General features: G+C 46.9%; 1 protein-coding gene across 4 annotated transcripts in view; it reads left to right on the plus strand.

The window, feature by feature from the left end:
- The window catches only part of dym (dymeclin), a 209,872-nt gene that overhangs the window by 13,306 nt on the left and 170,813 nt on the right, over positions 1–25,753 (plus strand). For all 4 annotated transcript variants that reach the window (XM_046305083.1, XM_046305084.1, XM_046305085.1 and 1 more), the window contains exons 5-6: positions 3–136; positions 9,892–9,964. In XM_046305083.1, coding sequence (XP_046161039.1) covers positions 3–136; positions 9,892–9,964 — 207 coding nt within the window. The remainder of the gene's footprint in view (positions 1–2; positions 137–9,891; positions 9,965–25,753) is intronic.

Consider the following 25,753-nt stretch of genomic DNA (forward strand, 5'->3'; position numbering starts at 1 on the left):
AGTCAGCTGTTTATCTGGCAGGCCCACAATGCCCTGTTTATGATCCGCTGCCTGCTCAAAGTCTTCATCAGTGAGATGACAGAAGAGGAGCTGCACCAACAGTTCTCCTACCAGGAGAGGGCGCCAGGCTCCTGCGGTGAGAAATCCTTCCATCCCTATCTCCAGACCTGTATCCCTCCATCCCTATCTCCAGACCCGTATCCCTCCATCCCTATCTCCAGACCCGTATCCCTCCATCCCTATCTCCAGACCCGTATCCCTCCATCCCTCATCTCCAGACCCGTATCCCTCCATCCCTCTCTCCAGACCCGTATCCCTCCATCTCCAGACCCGTATCCCTCCATCCCTCTCTCCAGACCCGTATCCCTCCATCCCTCTCTCCAGACCCGTATCCCTCCATCCCTCCAGACCCGTATCCCTCCATCCCTCTCTCCAGACCCGTCCCTCCATCCCTCTCTCCAGACCCGTATCCCTCCATCCCTCTCTCCAGACCCGTATCCCTCCTCCAGACCCGTATCCCTCTCTCCAGACCCGTCCCTCCTCCAGACCCGTATCCCTCTCCAGACCCGTATCCCTCTCTCCAGACCCGTATCCCTCTCTCCAGACCCGTATCCCTCTCTCCAGACCCGTATCCCTCTCTCCAGACCCGTATCCCTCTCTCCAGACCCGTATCCCTCTCTCCAGACCCGTATCCCTCTCTCCAGACCCGTATCCCTCTCTCCAGACCCGTATCCCTCTCTCCAGACCCGTCCCTCTCTCCAGACCCGTCCAGACCCGTATCCCTCCTCCAGACCCGTCCCCTCTCCAGACCCGTATCCCTCTCTCCAGACCCGTATCCCTCCAGACCCGTATCCCTCTCTCCAGACCCGTATCCCTCTCTCCAGACCCGTATCCCTCTCTCCAGACCCGTATCCCTCTCCAGACCCGTATCCCTCTCCCAGACCCGTCCCTCTCTCCAGACCCGTATCCCTCTCAGACCCGTATCCCTCAGACCCGTATCCCTCCTCCAGACCCGTATCCCTCTCTCCAGACCCGTATCCCTCCTCCAGACCCGCATCCCTCTCTCCAGACCCGCATCCCTCTCTCCAGACCCGCATCCCTCTCTCCAGACCCGCATCCCTCTCTCCAGACCCGCATCCCTCTCTCCAGACCCGCATCCCTCTCTCCAGACCCGCATCCCTCTCTCCAGACCCGCATCCCTCTCTCCAGACATCCCATCCCTCTCTCCAGACCCGCATCCCTCTCTCCAGACCCGCATCCCTCTCTCCAGACCCGCATCCCTCTCTCCAGACCCGCATCCCTCTCTCCAGACCCGCATCCCTCTCTCCAGACCCGCATCCCGCTCTCCAGACCCGTATCCCTCCATCCCGCTCTCCAGACCCGTATCCCTCCATCCCGCTCTCCAGACCCGTATCCCTCCATCCCGCTCTCCAGACCCGTATCCCTCCGCGCCACGCACGCACACATACATGCATACATACATCCATTTCCTATACTGAAGCACAGCCAGGACAGTGTGTCCTTGCAGATGGGAGGGAGGAGAGAGTGGTGGAAATTGGGAGATTTTCTTTACAGTTAAACCAGCGAAGAAGAGATTAAACATCTTTAATTAAATGATGCTGTAATGTTATGATTCACTCTGAGGCAAATAGTGAATGGCATATAACTCATAGAGAGACTGACAATGTCCTAAACAGTCTGAAGGTACCACACAGTGACTTGCGGTTAGTAGTGATACGCGGGGTTGACTCATAACCTGCAATCCCCATGGTTATATCTGCGGGGCGACCTGGGTTTAGGGTCACGAAGGGCGGCTGGGATTTAGGGTCACGAAGGGCGGCTGGGATTTAGGGTCACGAAGGGCGGCTGGGATTTAGGGTCACGAAGGGCGGCTGGGATTTAGGGTCACGAAGGGCGGCTGGGATTTAGGGTCACGAAGGGCGGCTGGGATTTAGGGTCACGAAGGGCGGCTGGGATTTAGGGTCACGAAGGGCGGCTGGGATTTAGGGTCACGAAGGGCGGCTGGGATTTAGGGTCACGAAGGGCGGCTGGGATTTAGGGTCACGAAGGGCGGCTGGGATTTAGGGTCACGAAGGGCGGCTGGGATTTAGGGTCACGAAGGGCGGCTGGGATTTAGGGTCACGAAGGGCGGCTGGGATTTAGGGTCACGAAGGGCGGCTGGGATTTAGGGTCACGAAGGGCGGCTGGGATTTAGGGTCACGAAGGGCGGCTGGGATTTAGGGTCACGAAGGGCGGCTGGGTTGAATAATGATAAAATGGTACCTTAAAAAATCCATAAGTGTCATTGTTGTGCAATTTATATCTATATTCTATATTTAGCCTAAAATAATCAAATAAAAATGTATCTAGCATTAGTGCGTAAGCCTAAACCTTAGGGCCTAACTGTACACCCCCCTGAATATCCTACACGCTAATCACCAAATAGCCAAATAAAAAGTTAATGTCGATCCACAAAGGAGAAAAGTATGATGTCGGAGTTTACTTCAATAAGAGAAAAGCTGTGAAATGTAGAGTTGAAAATAAAGAGAAGGGAGGACCAGAAAGTAATGTTTGGGAAAGATTTGGTGAAGTGGCACAAGAGGATGATAACAGTGTTGTGTTGGTATTGTGAGGCGCTGTACAAATTCAACAGTCACAAGATCGGACTTCAAATAGGCCAATGACAGGTCAAGGGAACTGTAGCCTGCTGTTCAGATGGGTAAAATGGAAACTGAAATCTGGACACTGACTGAAGGTCTATAACCTCTCACCTTGCCTGAAGCTTAATTCAACGAGAGTTAATATTTTCTTGCAGTAAAATGATATACCAAATGTAGGCTACATTTTGACTGGGGAACAGGAGTGGAGAAATATGATTTATTTCAGTATCTTGAGAGCATGGGAATGGTCAGTTAGATACCGTCTGTAGAGGTGCTATATTTATCATCATAAACACTGATAGTACTTCAACCACATTAAATATGCATCCAAGCTGAACTGAAATCTAATCAGAAACCTGTTGGCTCGTATTACACAGATTTATATTTCCTTACAACCCGTCAAACTGTTATTGTTATAGCATTTTCTCCCTGCCCCCTAATTTAATAACGTCAACTAGATTGAAGCCTTTTCATTCCATGGATTTTATGATATTCTGGTGAACAAGAGTTCATTTAGTCTTCTAGGGCAACATCATGACAGAAGAGAAGCTACATGTATCTAATTATATTCCAATAGCCTACCTAAAATCTCTGAAAATAATCTAGATCAGTCAAAATAAATCCTGCACACCCTGTCTTCAAATAGTTCTGGCGTCTCTGACTATATCCTACAGCGCATTTTCTATATTAGCGGGTTAGAGTTGGGTGTAGGCCTCAGATTTTCACTCTGGGCGGATGCGTTATTAGTGCACCGTTAGCGGTTATTATGGCCATAATAACCGTTATTATGGCCACGTGTTTTTTACTGAGTTCTATGAAATGGAAAACATTTGCAGAGGCATACATACAACCTGAGAGTGTAGAGACTGATGATTTCTTAAACACACAATCTGAAGCTGCCACAGTTTATAGCCCCATTTTCCATGATTCATCACTCCATTTCCTCATCTGGTATTGTCTTTAGCAGCTGGGTACTGTAGGTAACCCTTCCATTGTCACACAGAGAGGGGAGAGAGAGGAGTTGAGAAAAGTGGAAAAATGGCATCACATCCCATCAGAGTTAATATCTGCACTCTCGAAGGGCTTTCCATTAAGCCCTCATTCCCAGGGTTGGGCTGAACCAGCGAGAGGGGGAAGAGGGAGAGGAGGGGGAAGAGAAAGAGGAGAGAGAGGAGAGGGGGGAGAAAGAGAGTGGGAAGGGAGGAGGGTGTTAGTGAGAAGAACGGAGGATGTTAGTGAGAGCAGAGGAAGACGTTCGTGGGAAGAGGAGAGGAGGGCTGGAAACACGCTTAATTGGAAGTTGTTGCAGACAGAGATGGAGATGGTGCCAACAGGCTGTCTTCACCCTCCACTGTGTGTGTGTCTCTCTCTTTCTTGGTTTCTCTCTCTCCGTTCCTCTCAGAGGGAGGAAAAAATGGAGCGTGTGAGAAGGAAAGAAAAGAGGGAGGATAGAATGGAAGGAGAGGAAAATGCCAATGGTGTATTGCCAGGGGTTATGCAGAGACCAAATCTGACACAGAGCAGAGACAGTTGTTTTTGTTTTTCTGCTTGTGATTTATGTTGCCTGTCTATTTTGCTGTTCTATAGCACAGACTGATGAATATGTAGACAAAGAATAGTCTAGTAGTCACAGGAAATTGAACTGCGGAGAGTAACATTGAATATGCATAGTATGCTTCATACAAGTGGTTGGTACTTGTGTCCATTACAAGGTCAATTTGACGTGAACTGTAAAGATAACAAAACCTACAGTTCCAGTCAAAAGTTTGGACACACCTACTCATTCAAGGGTTTTTCTTTATTTTTTACTATTTTATACATTGTAGAATAATAGTGAAGACATCAAAGCTATGAAATGACACGTAGTAACCAAAGAAGTGTTTTTTAAATTTATTTGATTTATTTCACCTTTATTTAATCAGGTAGGCTAGTTGAGAACAAGTTCTCATTTACAACTGCGACCTGGTCAAGATAAAGCATAGCAGTGTGAACAGACTATACAGAGTTCACATGGAGTAAACAATAAACAAATCAAAATATATTTTATACTCGTAAAAGTAGCCACCCTTTGCCTTGATGACAGCTTTGCACACTCTTGGGTTTTCTCTTAACCAGCTTCACTGGGAATGCTTTTCCAACAGTCTTGAAGGAGTTCCCACGTATGCTTTTCCTTCACTTCACTCTGCGGTCCAACTCATCCCAAACCGTCTCAATTGGGTTGAGGTTGGTGATTGTTGAAGCCAGGTCATCTGATGCAGCACTCCATCGCACCAAAGGACAGATTTCCACCAGTCTAATGTTCTTCTTCTTATTGGTGTCCTTTAGTAGTGGTTTCTTTGCAGCAATTTGACCATGAAGGCTTGATTTCACACAGTCTCCTCTGAACAGTTGATGTTGAGATGTCTGTAACTTGAACTCTAAAGCATTTATTTGGGCTGCAATTTCTGAGGCTGGTAACTTTAATGATCTTATCCTCTGCAGCAGAGGTATCACTGGGTCTTCGTTTCCTGTGGTGGTCCTCATGAGAGCCAGTTTCATCATAGCGCTGGATGGTTTTTGCGACAGCACTTGAAGAAACTTCAAAGTTCTTGACATTTTCTGCATTGACTGACCTTCATGTCTTAAAGTAATGATGGACTGTCATTTCTCTTTGCTTATTTGAGCTGTTCTTGCCATAATATGATTTGGTCTTTTACCAAATAGGGCTATCTTCTGTATACCAACCCTACCTTATCACAACACAACTGATTGGCTTAAGAAGGAAAGAAATTCCACAAATTAACATTTTAAGGCACACCTTTTAATTGAAATACATTCCAGGTGACTGACTACCTCATGAAGCTGAAAAATCAATTCAAAAGTTACAAATCACCGGTTCGCAATTTTTTTTTGCTCATATTACATTCTATCTACCTTCCCGAAAATACCTCTAATCTTCTGTGACAACTGATGTGTCCTCTCCTTCAGTGTCAAACATTGACCTACAAGTCATTTTGCATGCTGAACACCCCCAGGTAATATCAGTAGCCTGGTAAAACTGTGCACTGTTCCCAGCTTCACGCACAGTCTAACATGAGGTAGGCGGCCTACTCCAAATGCTAAAATGGCTAGCTTGATATTAGGCTTTGTGTAATTTTCTAGGTTATTGTTATTTATACGCTGTTGAAAATTAAAATAAAAATCCCAGAATGAAAGTGATCTACCGGAGACACATCTCATCTGACTATACCTGCTGAATGGGGCTGACAATAGCTCATCTGACTATACCTGCTGAATGGGGCTGACAATAGCTCATCTGACTATACCTGCTGAATGGGGCTGACAATAGCTCATCTGACTATACCTGCTGAATGGGGCTGACAATAGCTCATCTGACTATAGCTGCTGAATGGGGCTGACAATAGCTCATCTGACTATACCTGCTGAATGGGGCTGACAATAGCTCATCTGACTATAGCTGCTGAATGGGGCTGACAATAGCTCATCTGACTATACCTGCTGAATGGGGCTGACAATAGCTCATCTGACTATAGCTGCTGAATGGGGCTGACAATGGACTATAGCTGCTGAATGGGGCTGACTGAATAGCTGCTGAATGGGGCTGACATCTGACTATACCTGCTGAATGGGGCTGACAATAGCTCATCTGACTATACCTGCTGAATGGGGCTGACAATAGCTCATCTGACTATAGCAATGGGGCTGACAATAGCTCATCTGACTATACTGAATGGGGCTGACAATAGCTCATCTGACTATACCTGCTGAATGGGGCTGACAATCTGCTGAATGGGGCTGACAATAGCTCATCTGACTAGCTGCTGAATGGGGCTGACAATAGCTCATCTGACTAGCTGCTGAATGGGGCTGACAATAGCTCATCTGACTATACCTGCTGAATGGGGCTGACAATAGCTCATCTGACTATAGCTGCTGAATGGGGCTGACAATAGCTCATCTGACTATACCTGCTGAATGGGGCTGACAATAGCTCATCTGACTATAGCTGCTGAATGGGGCTGACAATAGCTCATCTGACTATAGCTGCTGAATGGGGCGGACAATAGCTCATCTGACTATACCTGCTGAATGGGGCTGACAATAGCTCATCTGACTATAGCTGCTGAATGGGGCTGACAATAGCTCATCTGACTATAGCTGCTGAATGGGGCGGACAATAGCTTTTATTTTGATTGTTCAGGTTCACCGTCTGCAATAGTTCTGAAAGTGTTGCTTTAAAAAATCAGTGTATATGGTCATTTAAAAAAGATATACTATACAGGGTAAAGTTGATCATTTCATAACGAGGACAGCAATCACAGAGGAGAAGAGAAAATCACCCCAGAACGGTCAAAATCATTCAATTATGATACAGGTGAAATTCAAAGTTGTGCTATATATTCATTGGCTATATTTAATAGCTCATTTCTAAAGATAAATATTGATACATTACTAGCTGAAATGCATTTTGCTGAAATACAGTTTGCAAAAATGCCAAGTAAATTAGTTGGTGATGGTGATTTCTGAACCAAAGTGTGGGGGACAAAAAAAGATAGGCTACATTACCCCCCCCCCCCCCCCCCCAATTCTGTTAATAGTCTCCTTTATGGTTCAGTTCAGGGCCTGCATAGTACATACATCAATTGCACACACTCATACGCACAGAGAAAGAAAAAAAAAGTTGTCTCAGACAGACCCAGCTCATGAGGTCCATCAGTGGCAGATTTGAATTTAGAATGAAAAATGAATGTTTTTCTCCAATAAATGTTGGTGCATTGAATTGTATCGCATTAATTTGTTCTCTAATCAAACTAAAATTGTTTCAAACTAATCGTTCCTGTATTGGAGCTCATCTGTACGTATCGAGTCGTCTTGAAAGGGAAAGATGCACATCCCTAATATGTCCAGACACCCCTATGGTCAATCACAACAGGTAAACAATAAATGGACGTTTGACATGATGAAACAATCTAGAAGACGGCCCGGTTCTCATCTCTGTTACCATAGCTCAGAGCATCTTTACACTCAGTCCTCAGTTTATTAGGTACACCAGCCCATTGACAGTTTTCTCCAAACAGTGAGTCACTTGGCCGTGGCTTGCTGTATAAAGCAGGCAGACAGGCATCGAGGCATTGTGACTGTTCGATTGAACGCTAGAATGCGCAAAACTATTGACCTAAGTGTCTTTGAGCATGGTAAGTAACAGCTCATGAACGGCATCTCTGGAACGCGTAACTCGCCGGTCCTTGTCACAGATGGGCAGCAGACGACTACTCTGGATTCCACTCCTATCAGCTAAAAACAGTAAGAAGTGGCTCCAGTCAACGATCAACAACACTTGACAATGGAGGAGTTGAAAAACAAAGCCTGGTCTGACAAATCCCAGTTCCTGTTGCGTCATGCTGAGTTCAAATGGTACTTTTTGGTCCACCTCCCACTGTGGCAGGTAGATGAGAGAAATCTATTTTTAAATGCAAAAATTAAACCAACATAACACACAAAAAAGGATTTTCATGCTTTGTCATGTTTCTAAAACAAATGTATTACAAGTAAGAGGTCATGTGGTACAGTGCAGTGAAGTAGTATTTTTCCCCTTTCTGATTCTCTCTATTTTTCATGTTTCTTCTCCTGAATGTTGTCAGATCTTCAGTAAAACCTGATATTAGATAAAGGGAACCTGTGTTTACAACAACAACAAAATATACTTATTTTATTTATTTAATAAACAAAATTATGCAACATACAATTCCCCTATGTGAAAAGTAATTACCCCCTTTACAGTCAATAACTGGTTGTGACTCCTTTAGCTGCAACGACTCCATCCAAACTCTTCCTGTAGTTGTTGATCAGTCTCACGTCGCTGTGGAGGAATTTTGTCCCTCTCTTCCATGCAGAACTGCTGTAACACAGCGACATTTGTGGGTTTTCATGCATGAACTACTTGTTTTAAGTCCTACCACAACATCTGTTGGGATTAGGTCTGGACTTTGACTAGGCCAATTCCCAAAACCTCGTATGTTGTTTTTTAACCATTTCAATGTAGACTTGATTGTGTGTTTTGGATCATTGTCTTGCTTCACTTCAGCTTCAGCTCACAGACAGATGGTCTGACATTCTCCTGTAGAATTCTCTGATACAGAACAGAATTAATGTTTCCTTCTTTAAAGGGAAGTCATCCAGGTTCTGAGGAATCAAAGCACCCCCAAAAGCACCACCACCATGCTTGATCGTTTTATGAGGTTTTTACTGTCAAATGCGGTGTTTGGTTTTCACCAGACACAATGAGACCCGTCTTGTCCAAAAAGTGGACTCAAGTTTTTCAAGACTCTTGGAAAAATGTTATATGGACAGATGAGTCAACTATCATTTTTTTGGATGTCATGGGTAGACTTTAGTTTCTTTTAAGCCTGTGCACAGCGCGTCTTAAAACAAATATATATATATATATTTTTTTCACTCGGCTCTTCACGTGCGCACAGCCCCCCAGCCAGGCGTAGGCAATATAGGCTTTATAGTTCTTTCACTTTGCGATTATCTACCAGCTATGAAACAAAATGCCAGAAATGCTTTGAAAACAGCTACTGAAGCATTTGTCACTATAAATGGGATCATTCTTGACTTTGTATTCACAAAATGAGAGTGAAATGCTCGCACTGTGGAGCACTGACCACACGCCAATGTGGCTGGTGAAATAGATGTTTATCCAACAATGACAAAAATCTACCCGCTGGTGTCAATTTTAGGCTCTGGTCCATGGCCCCATCTTGCCTGGTATCTATGGTACAGACTGGTGGCAGTGGTGTAATGGTGTGGGGAACGTTAGTTCCCTTGATACCAATTGAGCAACGTTTCCGTTACCAGAAGAAATCAAGCTGTTCTGGTGGCAAAGGGGGTCTGACCCGGTACTAGATGGGTATACCTAATAAACTGGCCACTGAGTGTATATTTAATAGCTATCAAGGCCATGCATCCAGCAGAGCCACCCCACTTTGCCTTGGGGTCTTCTCATGTGCGTAGGTTTTCCTGTGAGGTGAGCTTGGGTCTCCTCTCTCCACCTTTTTCTATTGAACCCAAATGGACACAAAGTACTCTTTGTAGTCAAGTAGGGGGTCAGTGTAGCTATTGGCTGGTCTAATTGAAAGGTGGTTGAAAGCTAAGACAGGCTAGGTAATTGGCTAAACTTCTGTCTCTCTCTCCCTCTGTCTCTCCCTCTGTCTCTCTCATTCTGCAGACACGGGGAGAGAGGACTTGCTGGAGGAGCTGATGTGTAACCTGGTACACCTGGTCGTGGAGGTGCCCCTGCTGTGAGTACCGTGGTGGGGAGAGGGCTAGGGGTGGACTGAGTCTGGACCCCCTATGGCTCCCACCTGGGGTGGAGGGATGGAGGATGAGGGATACACCTGGCTATGGAGGTGCCCCTGCTGTGAGGGGTTGGTGCAGAGGGGGATGGATGGGCACAGAGTCTGGAGCCTGTCTGGCCTCCTCCAGCTGTTTTAATGGGCTCTTGGATGGTGATACATGAAAGGCCAGCTATTCTAGATACCTGCTGCATTGAAATATTTGATCTCCACACACCGACTGGGTCATCAGTTAGCATTTTATTCCTCTCCCCTTTCCACATTAAAGCCTCTTAAAATGAGACCCGAAGTCCTAAAGGGCCCATCTGTCGTTGCTAGATGGGGGTAGTCTTCTGTACCTGAACCAGGTCAAGTTGAATATAGAGAGCTCCAGTGTGAATGGGCCAGTAGAACCAGGTCAGGTTGAATATTGAGAGCTCCAGTGTGAATGGGCCAGTATAACCAGGTCAAGTTGAATATAGAGAGCTCCAGTGTGAATGGGCCAGTAGAACCAGGTCAGGTTGAATATAGAGAGCTCCAGTGTGAATGGGCCAGTAGAACCAGGTCATGTTGAATAAAGAGAGCTCCAGTGTGAATGGGCCAGTAGAACCAGGTCATGTTGAATAAAGAGAGCTCCAGTGTGAATGGGCCAGTAGAACCAGGTCATGTTGAATAAAGAGAGCTCCAGTGTGAATGGGCCAGTAGAACCAGGTCATGTTGAATATAGAGAGCTCCAGTGTGAAGGCCAGTAGAACCAGGTCAAGTTGAATATAGAGAGCTCCAGTGTGAATGGGCCAGTAGAACCAGGTCATGTTGAATAAAGAGAGCTCCAGTGTGAATGGGCCAGTAGAACCAGGTCATGTTGAATAAAGAGAGCTCCAGTGTGAATGGGCCAGTAGAACCAGGTCATGTTGAATATAGAGAGCTCCAGTGTGAAGGCCAGTAGAACCAGGTCAAGTTGAATATAGAGAGCTCCAGTGTGAATGGGCCAGTAGAACCAGGTCATGTTGAATAAAGAGAGCTCCAGTGTGAATGGGCCAGTAGAACCAGGTCATGTTGAATAAAGAGAGCTCCAGTGTGAATGGGCCAGTAGAACCAGGTCATGTTGAATATAGAGAGCTCCAGTGTGAAGGCCAGTAGAACCAGGTCAAGTTGAATATAGAGAGCTCCAGTGTGAATGGGCCATTTGCACCAGGTCTTTATTTATTTTTGTTATTATACCAGGTAAATTGACTGAGAACACGTTCTCATTTACAGCAACGACCTGGGGAATAGTTACAGGGGAGAGGAGGGGGATGAATGAGGCAATTGTAAACTGGCGATAGCAAAGGGACATTTGCGAGAGGTTCTCCAGAGACAATACTGTTGTGTAAACTTCTGAAATGATCCCATCTGTAGCGCTACCTCAAGGTTGGGCCCAACTGTCGCCCCCTACTGGGCAGTGTGAACAGTCTCGTTGTGTGTTTTTTATTGAGGTTTTACCTTAAATTGCAGTAACAGCCTGTTACATTCTGAAAATGTTGCAGTAGCTGATAGTTTCCGTGACTAAGAGCAACAATGAAAACCGGTTCCTTGCACCAACATTTAAAAAAACGAAAAACAACTGTTGACACTATCTCAAAGGGTTGACATATGAAAGTCTACATATTGAGATGGTAGATCATACAAATATATACTTTCTTTTCATTTGTAACATTGTTTGGTGATTTCAGAGGTGGCACCACAGGTCCCAGAGTGGTGGTGGGGTGGGGGATTATTATGATGGGGCTCAGAGTTTTTCCTGATCTGGTAAGCCAACCTAACCAGGTAATGGTTTCATATGGGCTATGATGGGACCAGTTGTGGCACTAGGGTGGTTGAAAATATCACAATCCTGTCAAACAAATCATGAGGCTAATCAGTCTAAACAACAATACTTTATTCCTCTTTTCAACACTTTTGTGTCTATCTTTTTGGTGAAACCAGATCAAAAGTACTGGGGTAAAAGCCAGCTGGCCAACTGTTTGCTGACGGCCCTGCTGTGCTGATCTCTGCAACATGGATAGTGGAAATTGCCACACAATGCTACAAGTGAAGAAACATAACCTATGTATGATCTATGTGTACAGTATGTATTTTATTTTTAGGTGATTCCATATATAACAGCTCAACATTTCAACCACCCGGTGAATTATAGCCTACCCACGTTAACAGTCGCAATGTTCTTTTACAAGATGTAGCCTGAACCTAATAGTTTGGTATGTTGTAAGGTAGACCTACTGTACTTTTATATTCGTATTAAAGGGGTAATCAATCCATTTTGATAGGCTGACGTTACTTGATAAAGACATGTTAGCTTTAGCTAGCGGTAACCGTGATATTTTTTTAAAGCTAAAATGTAATGAGTGTACATATTAGAATATAAACCCTTCAGGTTATAAAATGAGAACCTGCCACCCGCCAACTGCGGGTAGATTTAGGTATTGGTGGGTAAGAATGTCTATTTCACTAGCCACATTGGTGGGTGTCTCTACAGTGGGAGCACAACATTCGCATTTGTGAATAAACAGAGTCAAAAGTTAAGTGTGAGAATCAAATGAAATTTTATCGGTCACATACACATGGTTTGCAGATGTTAATGCGAGTGTAGCAAAATGCTTGTGCTTCTATTTCCGACCGTGCAGTAATATCTACCAAGTAATCTAACAATTCCCCAACTACCTAATACACACATCTAAAGGGGTGAATGAGAATATGTACATATAAATAATGGATGAGCGATGGCCGTGCGCCATAGGCAATATGCAGTATATGGTATAGAACAGTAAATACATATGACATGAGTAATGTAGGATATGTAGACATTTATTAAAGTGGCTAGTGATCCATTTATTAAAGTGGCCAGTTGATTGGGTCTCAATGTAGGCAGCAGCCTCTCTGAGTTAGTGATTGATGTTTGGCTGTCTGATGACCTTGAGATAGAAGCTGTTTTTCAGTCTCTTGGTCCCAGCTTTGATGCACCTGTACTGACCTCGCCTTCTGGATGATAGGGGGGTGAACAGGCAGTGGCTCGGGTGGTTGATGTCCTTGATGATCTTTCTGACCTTCCTGTGACATCGGGTGGTGTAGGTGTCCTGGAGGGCAGGTAGTTTGCCCCCGGTGATGCGTTGTCCAGACCGCACCACCCTCTGGTGAGCCTTGCGGTTGAGGTCGGTGCAGTTGCCGTACCAGGCGGTGATACACCCCGACAGGATGCTCTCGATTGTGCATTTGTAAAAGTTTGTCAGGGTTTTGGGTGACAAGCCACATTTCTGCAGCCTCGCTGTTGCGCCTTCTTCACCACACAGTCTGTTTGGGTGGACCATTTCAGCTTGTCTGTGATGTGTACACCGAGGAACTTAAAACGTTCCACCTTCTCCACTGCTGTTCCTTCGACGTGAAATAGGGGGGTGCTCCCACGGCTGTTTCCTGAAGTCCACGATCATCTTCTTTATTTTGTTGACGTTGAGTGTGAGGTTATTTTCCTGACACTACACTCCGAGTGACATCACCTTGTCCCTGTAGGCTGTCTCATCGTTGTTGGTCATCAAGCCCACTGCTGTTATGTCTTCTGCAAACTTGATGATTGAGTTTGAGGCCTGCATGACCATGCACTCATGGGTGAACAGGGAGTACAGGAGGGGACTGAGCACGCACCCTTGTGGGACCCCAGTGTTGAGGGTCAGCAAAGTGAAGACTTTGTTTCCTACCTTCACCTCCTGGGGGCGGCCCATCAAAGTCCAGGACCCAATTGCACAGGTCAGGGTTGGGACCCAGGGACTCCAGCTTCATGATGAGCTTGGAGAGTACTATGGTGTTGAATGCTAAACTGTAGTCAATGAACAGGATTCTTACATAGGTATTCCTCTTGACCAGATGGGATAGGGCAGTGTTTTGGCGATTGCATCTTCTGTGGACCTGTTGGGGCGGTATGCAAACTGACGTGGGTCTAGGGTGGCCGGTAAGGTGGAGGTGATATGATGCTTGACTATTCTCTCAAAGCACTTCATGATGACAGAAGTGAGTGCTATGGGGCAGTAGTCATTTAGTTCAGTTATCTTTGCCTTCTTGGGTACAGGATCAATGGTGGCCATCTTGAAGCATGAGGGGACAGCAGACTAGGATAGGGAGTGATTGAATATGTCCGTAAACACACCGGCCAGCTGGTCTGCGCATGTAGTCTGTAATCTGTGCGAGTTGCGATTTAGTATCCGTTTTCAACGTGTTTCTGCTGTTTCGTTTCATAGCTGCTGATTGGAGGCGCTGGCACAGGCATAAAAGTTAGTCTAAATGACCCAAGTCAGCAAAGTAAGACTTTGTCTAAGTGTTTCTTGGCTATTTACATTGTTTAGTTCAAAAGCTTTGTTGTTTTTCAAAGTTAGCTTGAATCTGCTGCTTCAACTGATAGCGAAGAGCCTGTTTTCTAAACTCTGTCCCCGGGACTCCAAGGGGGGCACGTTTAGTTTTTTTGCCATAGCACTACACAGCTGATTCAAATAATCAACTTATCATCAAGCTTTGACAATTTGAATCAGCTGTGTGGTGTTAGGGCAGAAACCAAAATGTGGTCCCCGGAGGACCGAGTTTGGGAAACGCTGCTGTAGGCCTTGTCTACTGACTAGTCAGATCCCAAATCTCTCACACACACGTGACATGACTCGTGTGAACCCCGTTACCACGGTATCCTCCTGCCCTTAAAGGGGTAGCTGAACATTTTGGTTATAATGACTCAAGTCACAAAAATGTTTATGAAATTGAGCAATATACCACATTACTTCTTACTACTTTTCTTGTTTTAGAAACATAAAAATTGGTTATCATTTTTTTAAATGCAATTATGGCACACAAATATTTTGGCTGGTAAAAAAATCTTAGTGGTTTGCAGATTTCTTTTTATTTACCTGCCACAGTGGCTGGTGAACAAAAAGTACATTTTAGGCCCTGAAACACTTTAATTGTCTGTACATGCTTGTGAATTGTTGCTTTTTTCAAGAGTGTAATATGGAAGAGTTACTTGCTTAAAGGAACATATCAAAATTCCTCATCTCCAGCACCACCCCAACATCAACATATGTGAAAATGGCGCTTTTCTATGTTTTGTAGTTAAAAATATAGAGGAAGATGTTTCGAATTCATCATCGGTGCTATGTGTGATTTTAACCAATTTTGAATAGGCATTGCATACTAATTGCCGACTAATTGGTTAATGTTATTGGAAACCTCTATCTCCCAAGTGGCGTAGCGGTCTAAGGCACTGCATCTCAGTGCAAAAGGTGTCACTGCAGTCCCTGGTTCGAATCTAGGCTGCATCACATCCGGCTGTGATTGGGAGTCCCATAGGGCGGATTGGGAGTCCCATAGGGCGGTGCACAATTGGCCCAGCGTCGTCTGGGTTTGGCCGGGGTAGGCCATCATTTGTAAATAAGAATTTGTTCTGAACTGACTTTCCTAGTTAAATAAAGGTTAAATAAAAATCAAACAAAATCAAACCTATTTCACAACAAAATAGAGTAGCGTCATTTTCTCATGTTGAGGTAGTGCTGGAGATGAGATGTTTAACTTTTAAACTTTTTTATTTGCCTTTAATATTACCAAGTGGAATAGTTTGCACTGGTTCTCCTCCTGGCTAGTGGTTACTGTGACATTCACACTACTTTGAGAACGTCAACCAAACCCTCTCTCCCGTCACTAATGTCAATTGAAAAGTGTATGTACATATTGTGTCAATTGAAATTCCGTCCTGATAACTCTATTCAGCGAGGAGAATAAGCCGCCCCCTTATCCCTATCAGATGGAATAGAGGTCTCTGGCAAAGGTTCAGAGGCAAAGGGTTACTGGATCGCTGGGTTCCTATTGCAGCATGGGTTCATGGGCCATCTGGTGGGATGAGGACACACACAGTGAGTAAGGAGGGGCAGTTGAGAGACAGGGAGGGTCAAAGGGAGAGGCGAGAGCTGGGCGGTAAGGGGAGAGGAGCCCCCTTGGTTGGCTGGATTACAGTCCTCTGTTTGGGGTGGGACACAGAGCCAATGTCCTGGGGAGGGAGCGGAGGGACAGGATGGTCAGTGTGTGTCTATGGCTGTGTTCCAAACGATATCCTTTTCCCTATATAGTGCACTACGTCTGACCTGATGGACTAGGATGCTGTTTGGGACGCAGTCTCTGCTGTGCTGATTGGGCATCTTGCTTTGGCTCTGGGCTTTGTTGAGTTCTGTGGCGCCGGGCGGGTCTTCTTGAGTCGGCCCAGATCTGGACCGCATGGCTGGCGCTGGTGTACATTTCAAAGGCATTTTTCCATTTCTCCTCCGTCCTGTCTCTCTGTCCTCTGTCGCCTTTGTGCTTCTCCAAAACACAGAGGTGTGTGTGTGTGTGTGTCTGTAAAATCACAAATATTATTTTGGCATGCCATACACTCCTCAAGGTCTGTGGAAGTGTCTGCTGAAAGCCTGAGTCTCCCTCTGTGTGTGTGTCTGTGTGATGAGTCTGGCCATGCTCCAGGCACAGATTGCCTTCCTCCCTCAGAACACTCAGTAATAGAAATGCATCAGCGACGTCCATGTTCCGTGGAATGTTCTCAGAATGTCCTTGTGTTCCGTTCCTCCTCCGTGTGACCGTCATGCCCAAAACATATGAGCCATGATGATGATGATGATAAGGGTGATGATGAGGAGGATAAGGGTGAAGAGAAGGAGGATTGAGATTGAGGAGTGTGTGACAGTCACCTTCACATGCACACACAGGATTTTTCAGCCATTGAAATGCTTGGGCGGGTCGCCTAACTCCAAACAGTGTAAATATGATACAATTATAATTAATACATGATCATATATTATATATATATATATATATATTGTTTTTCAGTCTCTCGGTCCCTGCTTTGATGCCCTTGTACTGACCTCGCCTTCTGGATGATAGTGGGGTGCACAGGCAGTGGCTCGGGTGGTTGTTGTCCTTGATGTTCTTTATGGCCTTCCTGTGACATCGGGTGGTGTAGGTGTCCTGGAGGGCAGGTAGTTTGCCACCGGTGATGCGTTGTGCAGACTTCACTACCCTCTGGAGAGCCTTAGGGTTGTGGGTGGAGCAGTTGCCGTACCAGGCGGTGATACAGCCCGACAGGGTGCTCTCGATTGTGCATCTATAGAAGTTTGTGAGTGCTTTTGATGAGGCGCTACTGCGCCTTCTTCACGACGCTGTCTGTGTGAGTGGACCAATTCAGTTTGTCCGTAATGTGTACGCCGAAGAACTTAAAACTTACTACCCTCTACACTACTGTTCCATGGATAGGGGGGTGCTCCCTCTGCTGTTTCCTGAAGTCCACAATAATCTCCTTAGTTTTGTTGACGTTGAGTGTGAGGTTATTTTCCTAACACCACACTCCGAGGGCCCTCACCTCCCTGTAGACCGTCTCGTCGCTGTTGGTAATCAAGCCTACCACTGTAGTGTCGTCCGCAAACTTGATGATCGAGTTGGAGGCGTGCGTGGCCACGCAGTCGTGGGTGAACAGGGAGTACAGGAGAGGGATCAGAACGCACCCTTGTGGGGCCCCAGTGTTGAGGATCAGCGGGGTGGAGATGTTACCTACCCTCACTACCTGGGGGCGGGCCCGTCAGGAAGTCCAGTACCCAGTTGCACAGGGCGGGGTCGAGACCCAGGGTCTCGAGCTTGAGGACGAGTTTGGAGGGTACTATGGGATTAAATGCCGAGCTGTAGTCGATGAACAGCATTCTCACATAGGTATTCCTCTTGTCCAGGTGGGTTAGGGCAGTGTGCAGTGTGGTTGAGATTGCATCGTCTGTGGACCTATTTGGGCGGTAAGCATAATTGGAGTGGGTCTAGGGTGTCAGATAGGGTGGAGGTGATATGGTCCTTGACTAGTCTCTCAAAGCACTTCATGATGAAGTGACTGCTACGGGGCGGTAGTCCCGTTTTAACATGAGACTTCAATATTCCAAGGTAAGAGGTTTTAGGTTGTAGTTAATATAGTATTTATAGGACTAGTTCTCTCTATACCATTTGTATTTCAAATACCTTTGACTATTGGATGTTCTTATTTTTATTAATTTTTTTATTTTACCTTTTATTTAACTAGGCAAGTCAGTCAAGAACAAATTCTTATTTTTAATGACGGCCTAGGAACAGTGGGTTAACTGCCTGTTCAGGGGCAGAACGACAGATTTTGTACCTTGTCAGCTCAGAGGTTTGAACTTGCAAACTTCCGGTTACTAGTCCAACGCTCTAACCACTAGGCTACCCTTGCCAGTGTAACAGTATAGCTTCCGTCCCCCTCCTTGCCCCAACCTGGGCTCGAACCAGGAACACAGAAACAACAGCCACACTCGAAGCATCGTTACCCATCGCTCCACAAAAGCTGCGGCCCTTGCAGCGCAAGGGGAATAACTACTCCAAATCTAAAAGCAAGTGACGTTTGAAACAGTATTAGCGCACACCCAGCTAACGGGACGGCAGCGTAGCCTAGTGGTTAGAGCGTTGGACTAGTAACCGGAAGGTTGTGAGTTCAAACCCCCGAGCTGACAAGGTACAAATCTGTCGTTCTGCCCCTGAACAGGCAGTTAACCCACTGTTCCCAGGCCGTCATTGAAAATAAGAATGTGTTCTTAACTGACTTGCCTGGTTAAATAAAGGTAAAATGTAAAAAAAAAAATTAAAAACTAGCTAGCCATTTCACATTGGTTACACCAGCCATTAGGCTGATAGGCTTGAAGTCATAAACAGCGCTGTGCTTGCAAAGAGCTGCTGGCAAAACGCACAAAATTGCTGTTTGAATGAATGATTACGGGCCTGCTGCTCAGACTGCTCTATCAAATCAGACTTAATTATAACATAATAGCACACAGAAATACGAGCCTTTGGTCTAACTAGTGATTATGATTGAATGTTTTTTGCAAGATAAGTTTAATGCTAGCCAGCAATTTACCTTGGCTTCTACTGCATTGGCGTAACAGGCAGGCTACTCGTGGAGTGCAATGGTTAGAGCGTTGGACTAGTTAACTGTGCGGTTGCAAGATTGGAACCCCTGAGCTGACAAGGTACATACCTGTCGTTCTGCCCCTGAACAAGGCAGTTAACCCACAGTTCCTAGGCAGTCATTGAAAATAAAAATGTGTTCTTAACTGACTTGCCTAGTTAAATAAAAGGTATAAAAATTAATTTTTATTTTAAAAAAATAAATAAAAAATAACCGGAAATTGGCCCCCAAAAATACAGATTTCCGATTGTTATGATTAATCGGCCATTCCGATTAATCGGTCGACGTCTAGTTCTAACATCTAGTGGAAAGCCTTCCCAGAAGAGTGGAGGCTGTTATAGCAGCAAATGGTGGACCAACTCCGTATTAATGTCCACGATTTTGGAATGAGATGTTCAACGAGCAGGTGTCCACATACTTTAGTTTATGTAGTTTATGTGAACTAGAGTTGTCAGTGTTACCCACCCACACTCAGGCAGAGCAGGGAGGAGAGTCAGACAGATATACAGGGGAGACAGTAGGGAGGAGAGTCAGACAGATATACAGGGGAGACAGAGCAGGGAGGAGAGTCAGACAGATATACAGGGGAGACAGTAGGGAGGAGAGTCAGACAGATATACAAGGGAGACAGAGCAGAGAGGAGAGTCAGACAGAGCAGGGAGGAGAGTCAGACAGATATACAGGGGAGACAGTAGGGAGGAGAGTCGGACAGATATACAGGGGAGACAGAGCAGGGAGGAGAGTCGGACAGATATACAGGGGAGACAGAGCAGGGAGGAGAGTCAGACAGATATACAGGGGAGACAGAGCAGGGAGGAGAGTCAGACAGATATACAGGGGAGACAGAGCAGGGAGGAGAGTCAGGACAGATATACAGGGGAGACAGAGCAGGGAGGAGAGTCGGACAGATATACAGGGGAGACAGAGCAGGGAGGAGAGTCGGACAGATATACAGGGGAGACAGAGCAGGGAGGAGAGTCGGACAGATATACAGGGGAGACAGAGCAGGGAGGAGAGTCGGACAGATATACAGGGGAGACAGAGCAGGGAGGAGAGTCGGACAGATATACAGGGGAGACAGAGCAGGGAGGAGAGTCGGACAGATATACAGGGGAGACAGAGCAGGGAGGAGAGTCAGACAGAGCAGGGGAGACAGTAGGGAGGAGAGTCAGACAGATATACAGGGGAGACAGTAGGGAGGAGAGTCAGACAGATATACAGGGGAGACAGTAGGGAGGAGAGTCAAGACAGATATACAGGGGAGACAGTAGGGAGGAGAGTCAGACAGATATACAGGGGAGACAGAGCAGGGAGGAGAGTCAGACAGAGCAGGGAGGAGAGTCAGACAGATATACAGGGGAGACAGTAGGGAGGAGAGTCAGACAGATATACAGGGGAGACAGAGCAGGGAGGAGAGTCAGACAGAGCAGGGAGGAGAGTCAGACAGAGCAGGGAGGAGAGTCAGACAGATATACAGGGGAGACAGTAGGGAGGAGAGTCAGACAGATATACAGGGGAGACAGAGCAGGGAGGAGAGTCAGACAGATATACAGGGGAGACAGAGCAGGGAGGAGAGTCAGACAGATATACAGGGGAGACAGAGCAGGGAGGAGAGTCAGACAGATATACAGGGGAGACAGAGCATGGAGGAGAGTCAGACAGATATACAGGGGAGACAGAGCAGGGAGGAGAGTCAGACAGATATACAGGGGAGACAGAGCAGGGAGGAGAGTCAGACAGATATACAGGGGAGACAGTAGGGAGGAGAGTCAGACAGATATACAGGGGAGACAGTAGGGAGGAGAGTCAGACAGATATACAGGGGAGACAGTAGGGAGGAGAGTCAGACAGATATACAGGGGAGACAGAGCAGGGAGGAGAGTCAGACAGATATACAGGGGAGACAGAGCAGGGAGGAGAGTCAGACAGATATACAGGGGAGACAGAGCAGGGAGGAGAGTCAGGGAGACAGAGCAGGGAGGAGAGTCAGACAGATATACAGGGGAGACAGAGCAGGGAGGAGAGTCAGACAGATATACAGAGGGGAGACAGAGCAGGGAGGAGAGTCAGACAGATATACAGGGAGACAGAGCAGGGAGGAGAGTCAGGGAGGAGAGTCAGACAGATATACAGGGGAGACAGTAGGGAGGAGAGTCAGACAGATATACAGGGGAGACAGTAGGGAGGAGAGTCAGACAGCTATACAGGGGAGACAGTAGGGAGGAGAGTCAGACAGATATACAGGGGAGACAGTAGGGAGGAGAGTCAGCAAGGAAATGAGAGCCTGGATTGGGACGTGAACCCCGGTCTCTGGTGGAGGACAGTGTATGTGAACTAGTTGTGTCAGTGTTACCCTCCCACACTCAGGCACGAGTGACTGTCTGTTCTGTTTGAGTGTGACACTCTACAGGTAACTGTCAACATAAAGGAAACACCTAAATGAAGTGTGTTAATTGGGCGTTGGGCCGCCACCAGCCAGAACAGCTGCAATAGATTCCACAAGTGTCTGGAACTCACACCATCTTCCATGAGAAACTCCATCATTTGGTAGTTACCTGTACGTCCTGCTGGGTTTTGTGTGTGTGTGTGTGTCTGTGCACATCCTGTTGTCTGTGTGTGTGTGTGTCTGTGCACATCCTGTTGTCTGTGTGTGTGTGTGTCTGTGCACATCCTGTTGTCTGTGTGTGTGTGTCTGTGCACATCCTGTTGTCTGTGTGTGTGTGTCTGTGCACATCCTGTTGTCTGTGTGTGTGTGTCTGTGCACATCCTGTTGTCTGTGTGTGCGTGTCTGTGCACATCCTGTTGTCTGTGTGTGTGTGTCTGTGCACATCCTGTTGTCTGTGTGTGTGTCTGTGCGCATCCTGTTGTCTGTGTGTGTGTGTCTGTGCGCATCCTGTTGTCTGTGTGTGTGTGTCTGTGCGCATCCTGTTGTCTGTGTGTGTGTCTGTGCGCATCCTGTTGTCTGTGTGTGTGTCTGTGCGCATCCTGTTGTCTGTGTGTGTGTCTGTGCGCATCCTGTTGTCTGTGTGTGTGTCTGTGCGCATCCTGTTGTCTGTGTGTGTGTCTGTGCGCATCCTGTTGTCTGTGTGTGTGTCTGTGCGCATCCTGTTGTCTGTGTGTGTGTGTGTGTCTGTGCGCATCCTGTTGTCTGTGTGTGTGTGTGTGTCTGCGCATCCTGTTGTCTGTGTGTGTGTGTGTGTGTGCATCCTGTTGTGTGTGTGTGTGTGTGTGCATCCTGTTGTGTGTGTGTGTGTGTGTGTGTGTGTGTGTGTGTGTCTGTCTGTATGTGTGTGTGTCTGGGTTTGTGTGTTTTGTGTCTGACACTACCTTCTAATTTGCAGAGCTGATGATCAACTGTTAATACCAACACAATGTCAATACAGAGCTGGTTACCATGGCTACAGAACAATGTCCTATGAGGTTCATGGGTTAGGGGTGGAGAGTGTGCGTGTGTTTGAATATATCATTACGTTTTCGGGATGGGAAAGCGTGTGATGGAAAATCGATACGATTTGATGCACAACATTTGATGCAACAACATATTCATTTTCCATTCTAAATGAGAATCTGCTGCTGATGGAGCTCATGAGCTGGGGCCTCTCTGAGCCGGGGCCTCTCTGAGCCGGGGCCTCTCTGAGCCGGGGCCTCTCTGAGCCGGGGCCTCTCTGAGCCGGGGCCTCTCTGAGCCGGGGCCTCTCTGAGCCGGGGCCTGTCAGAGCCGGGGCCTGTCAGAGCCGGGGCCTGTCAGAGCCGGGGCCTGACAAGGGAGACTAGATATCTACCTCCCCACTATCAGATTAGAGCTATAAGGGAGACTAGATATCTACCTCCCCACTATCAGATTAGAGCCATAAGGGAGACTAGACATCTACCTCCCCACTATCAGATTAGAGCTATAAGGGAGACTAGATCTCTACCACCTCACTACCACTATCAGATTAGAACAATAAGGGAGACTAGACATCTACCTCCCCACTATCAGATTAGAGCTATAAGGGAGACTAGATATCTACCACCTCACTACCACTATCAGATTAGAGCTATAAGGGAGACTAGATATCTACCACCTCACTACCACTATCAGATTAGAGCTGTAAGGGAGACTAGATATCTACCTCCCCACTATCAGATTAGAGCCATAAAGGAGACTAGATATCTACCACCCCACTATCAGATTAGAGCCATAAGGGAGACTAGATATCTACCTCCCCACTATCAGATTAGATCTATAAAGGAGACTAGATATCTACCACCCCACTATCAGATTAGAGCCATAAAGGAGACTAGATATCTACCACCCCACTATCAGATTAGATCTATAAAGGAGACTAGATATCTACCACCCCACTATCAGATTAGATCTATAAAGGAGACTAGATATCTACCACCCCACTATCAGATTAGATCTATAAAGGAGACTAGATATCTACCACCCCACTATCAGATTAGATCTATAAAGGAGACTAGATATCTACCACCCCACTATCAGATTAGATCTATAAAGGAGACTAGATATCTACCACCCCACTATCAGATTAGATCTATAAAGGAGACTAGATATCTACCACCCCACTATCAGATTAGATCTATAAAGGAGACTAGATATCTACCACCCCACTATCAGATTAGATCTATAAAGGAGACTAGATATCTACCACCCCACTATCAGATTAGATCTATAAAGGAGACTAGATATCTACCTCCCCACTATCAGATTAGAGCCATAAAGGAGACTAGATATCTACCACCCCACTATCAGATTAGAGCCATAAGGGAGACTAGATATCTACCACCCCACTATCAGATTAGAGCCATAAGGGAGACTAGACATGTACCTCCCCACTATCAGATTAGAGCCATAAAGGAGACTAGATATCTACCTCCCCACTATCAGATTAGAGCCATAAGGGAGACTAGACATCTACCTCCCCACTATCAGATTAGAGCCATAAAGGAGACTAGATATCTACCACCCCACTATCAGATTAGAGCCATAAGGGAGACTAGACATGTACCTCCCCACTATCAGATTAGAGCCATAAAGGAGACTAGATATCTACCTCCCCACTATCAGATTAGAGCCATAAGGGAGACTAGACATCTACCTCCCCACTATCAGATTAGAGCCATAAAGGAGACTAGATATCTACCACCCCACTATCAGATTAGAGCTGTAAGGGAGACTAGACATGTACCTCCCCACTATCAGATTAGAGCCATAAGGGAGACTAGATATCTACCTCCCCACTATCAGATTAGAGCTATAAAGGAAACTAGACATGTACCTCCCCCCCTACCACTCTCATATTGTGGGGGGCAGGTAATGTAGGCTGTTGTCAATAGACGGTTGGTTGTTTAGTAATAAAAGTGCCGTGCAGTCGTTAAACTACAACAGTGACTGGGTGCAGTAGCTTGGACCGTCACCCACCGAATAGGAAGGTGAACCGGTAACGGGCCCGGCTGTGTTTTACAGACCGTTTAATCGCTGGATGCCAATCATTCAGTCTCATGCCAAGAGCAAGACTAGGACTCTCTTCCCTTCCTCCCTCAGTGTATGTATCAATACCAGGCAGTGGTATAACAGAACCAGGGGGAAATGGAACCCTGTGTGTCTCTGAATGGGTAAAGTATCCCTGCCTTGTGACATCACAGGCTGTGCTACGGAACTAGAAGAGCGGGGGGACAGGAAGCAGAGGAAAAATGAAGGGAGGGAGAGAGGGAAAGAGAGGGAAGGAGGGAGGGAGAGAGAGTGGGAAGGAGGGAGGGAGAGAAAGAGAGAGGGAGAGAAAGAGAGTGGGAGGCAGGGAAAGAGAGTGGGAGGGAGGGAGAGAGAGTGGGAAGGAGGGAGGGAGAGAAAGAGAGTGGGAGGCAGGGAAAGAGTGGGAGGGAGGGAGAGAGAGGGAAGGAGGGAGGGAAGGAGGGGGAGGGAGAGAAGGGAAAGAGAGTGGGAGGGGGAAAGGGAGGAGGGAGGGAAGAAAGAGAGTGGGAGGCAGGGAAAGAGAGTGGGAAGGAGGGAGGGAGAGAAAGAGAGTGGGAGGGGAGGGAAAGAGAGGGGAAGGAGGGAGGGAGAGAAAGAGAGTGGGAGGGAGGGAGAGGGAAAGAGAGTGGGAGGCAGGGAGAGAGAGTGGGAGGCAGGGAGAGAGAGTGGGAAGGAGGAGGAGGGAGGGAAAGAGAGTGGGAGGGAGGGAAAGAGAGTGTGAGGGAGGGAAAGAGAGTGGGAGGGAGGGAAAGAGAGTGGGAGGGAGGGAGAGAGAGTGGGAAGGAGGGAGGGGAAGGGAGGGAGGGAGAGAGGGGAGGGGAGGGAGGGAGGGAGAAAGAGAGTGGGAGGGAGGGAAAGAGAGTGGGAAGGAGGGAGGGAGAGAAAGAGAGTGGGAGGGAGGGAAAGAGAGTGGGAAGGAGGGAGGGAGAGAAAGAGAGTGGGAAGGGGGGAGGGAGAGAGGGAGGGAGAGAGAGAGAGGGAGGGAGGGAGGGAGGGAGGGAAGAGAGTGGGAGGGAGGGAGAGAGAGTGGGAGGGAGGGAGGGAGAGAGAGTGGGAGGGGGGAGAGGGGAGAGGGAGGGAAAGAGAGTGGGAGGCAGGGAAAGAGAGTGGGAAGGAGGGAGGGAGAGAGAAGGGAGGGAGAAAGGAGTGGGAGGGAGGGAAAGAGAGTGGGAAGGAGGGAGGGAGAGAAAGAGAGTGGGAGGGAGGGAGAGAGGGGGAGGGAGGGAGAGAGAGGGAGAGGGAGGGGAGGGAGGGAAAGAGAGTGGGAGGGAGG

This window comes from Oncorhynchus gorbuscha, linkage group LG16 (assembly GCF_021184085.1).
Source record: "Oncorhynchus gorbuscha isolate QuinsamMale2020 ecotype Even-year linkage group LG16, OgorEven_v1.0, whole genome shotgun sequence".
NCBI classification, from domain to species: Eukaryota; Metazoa; Chordata; class Actinopteri; order Salmoniformes; family Salmonidae; genus Oncorhynchus; species Oncorhynchus gorbuscha.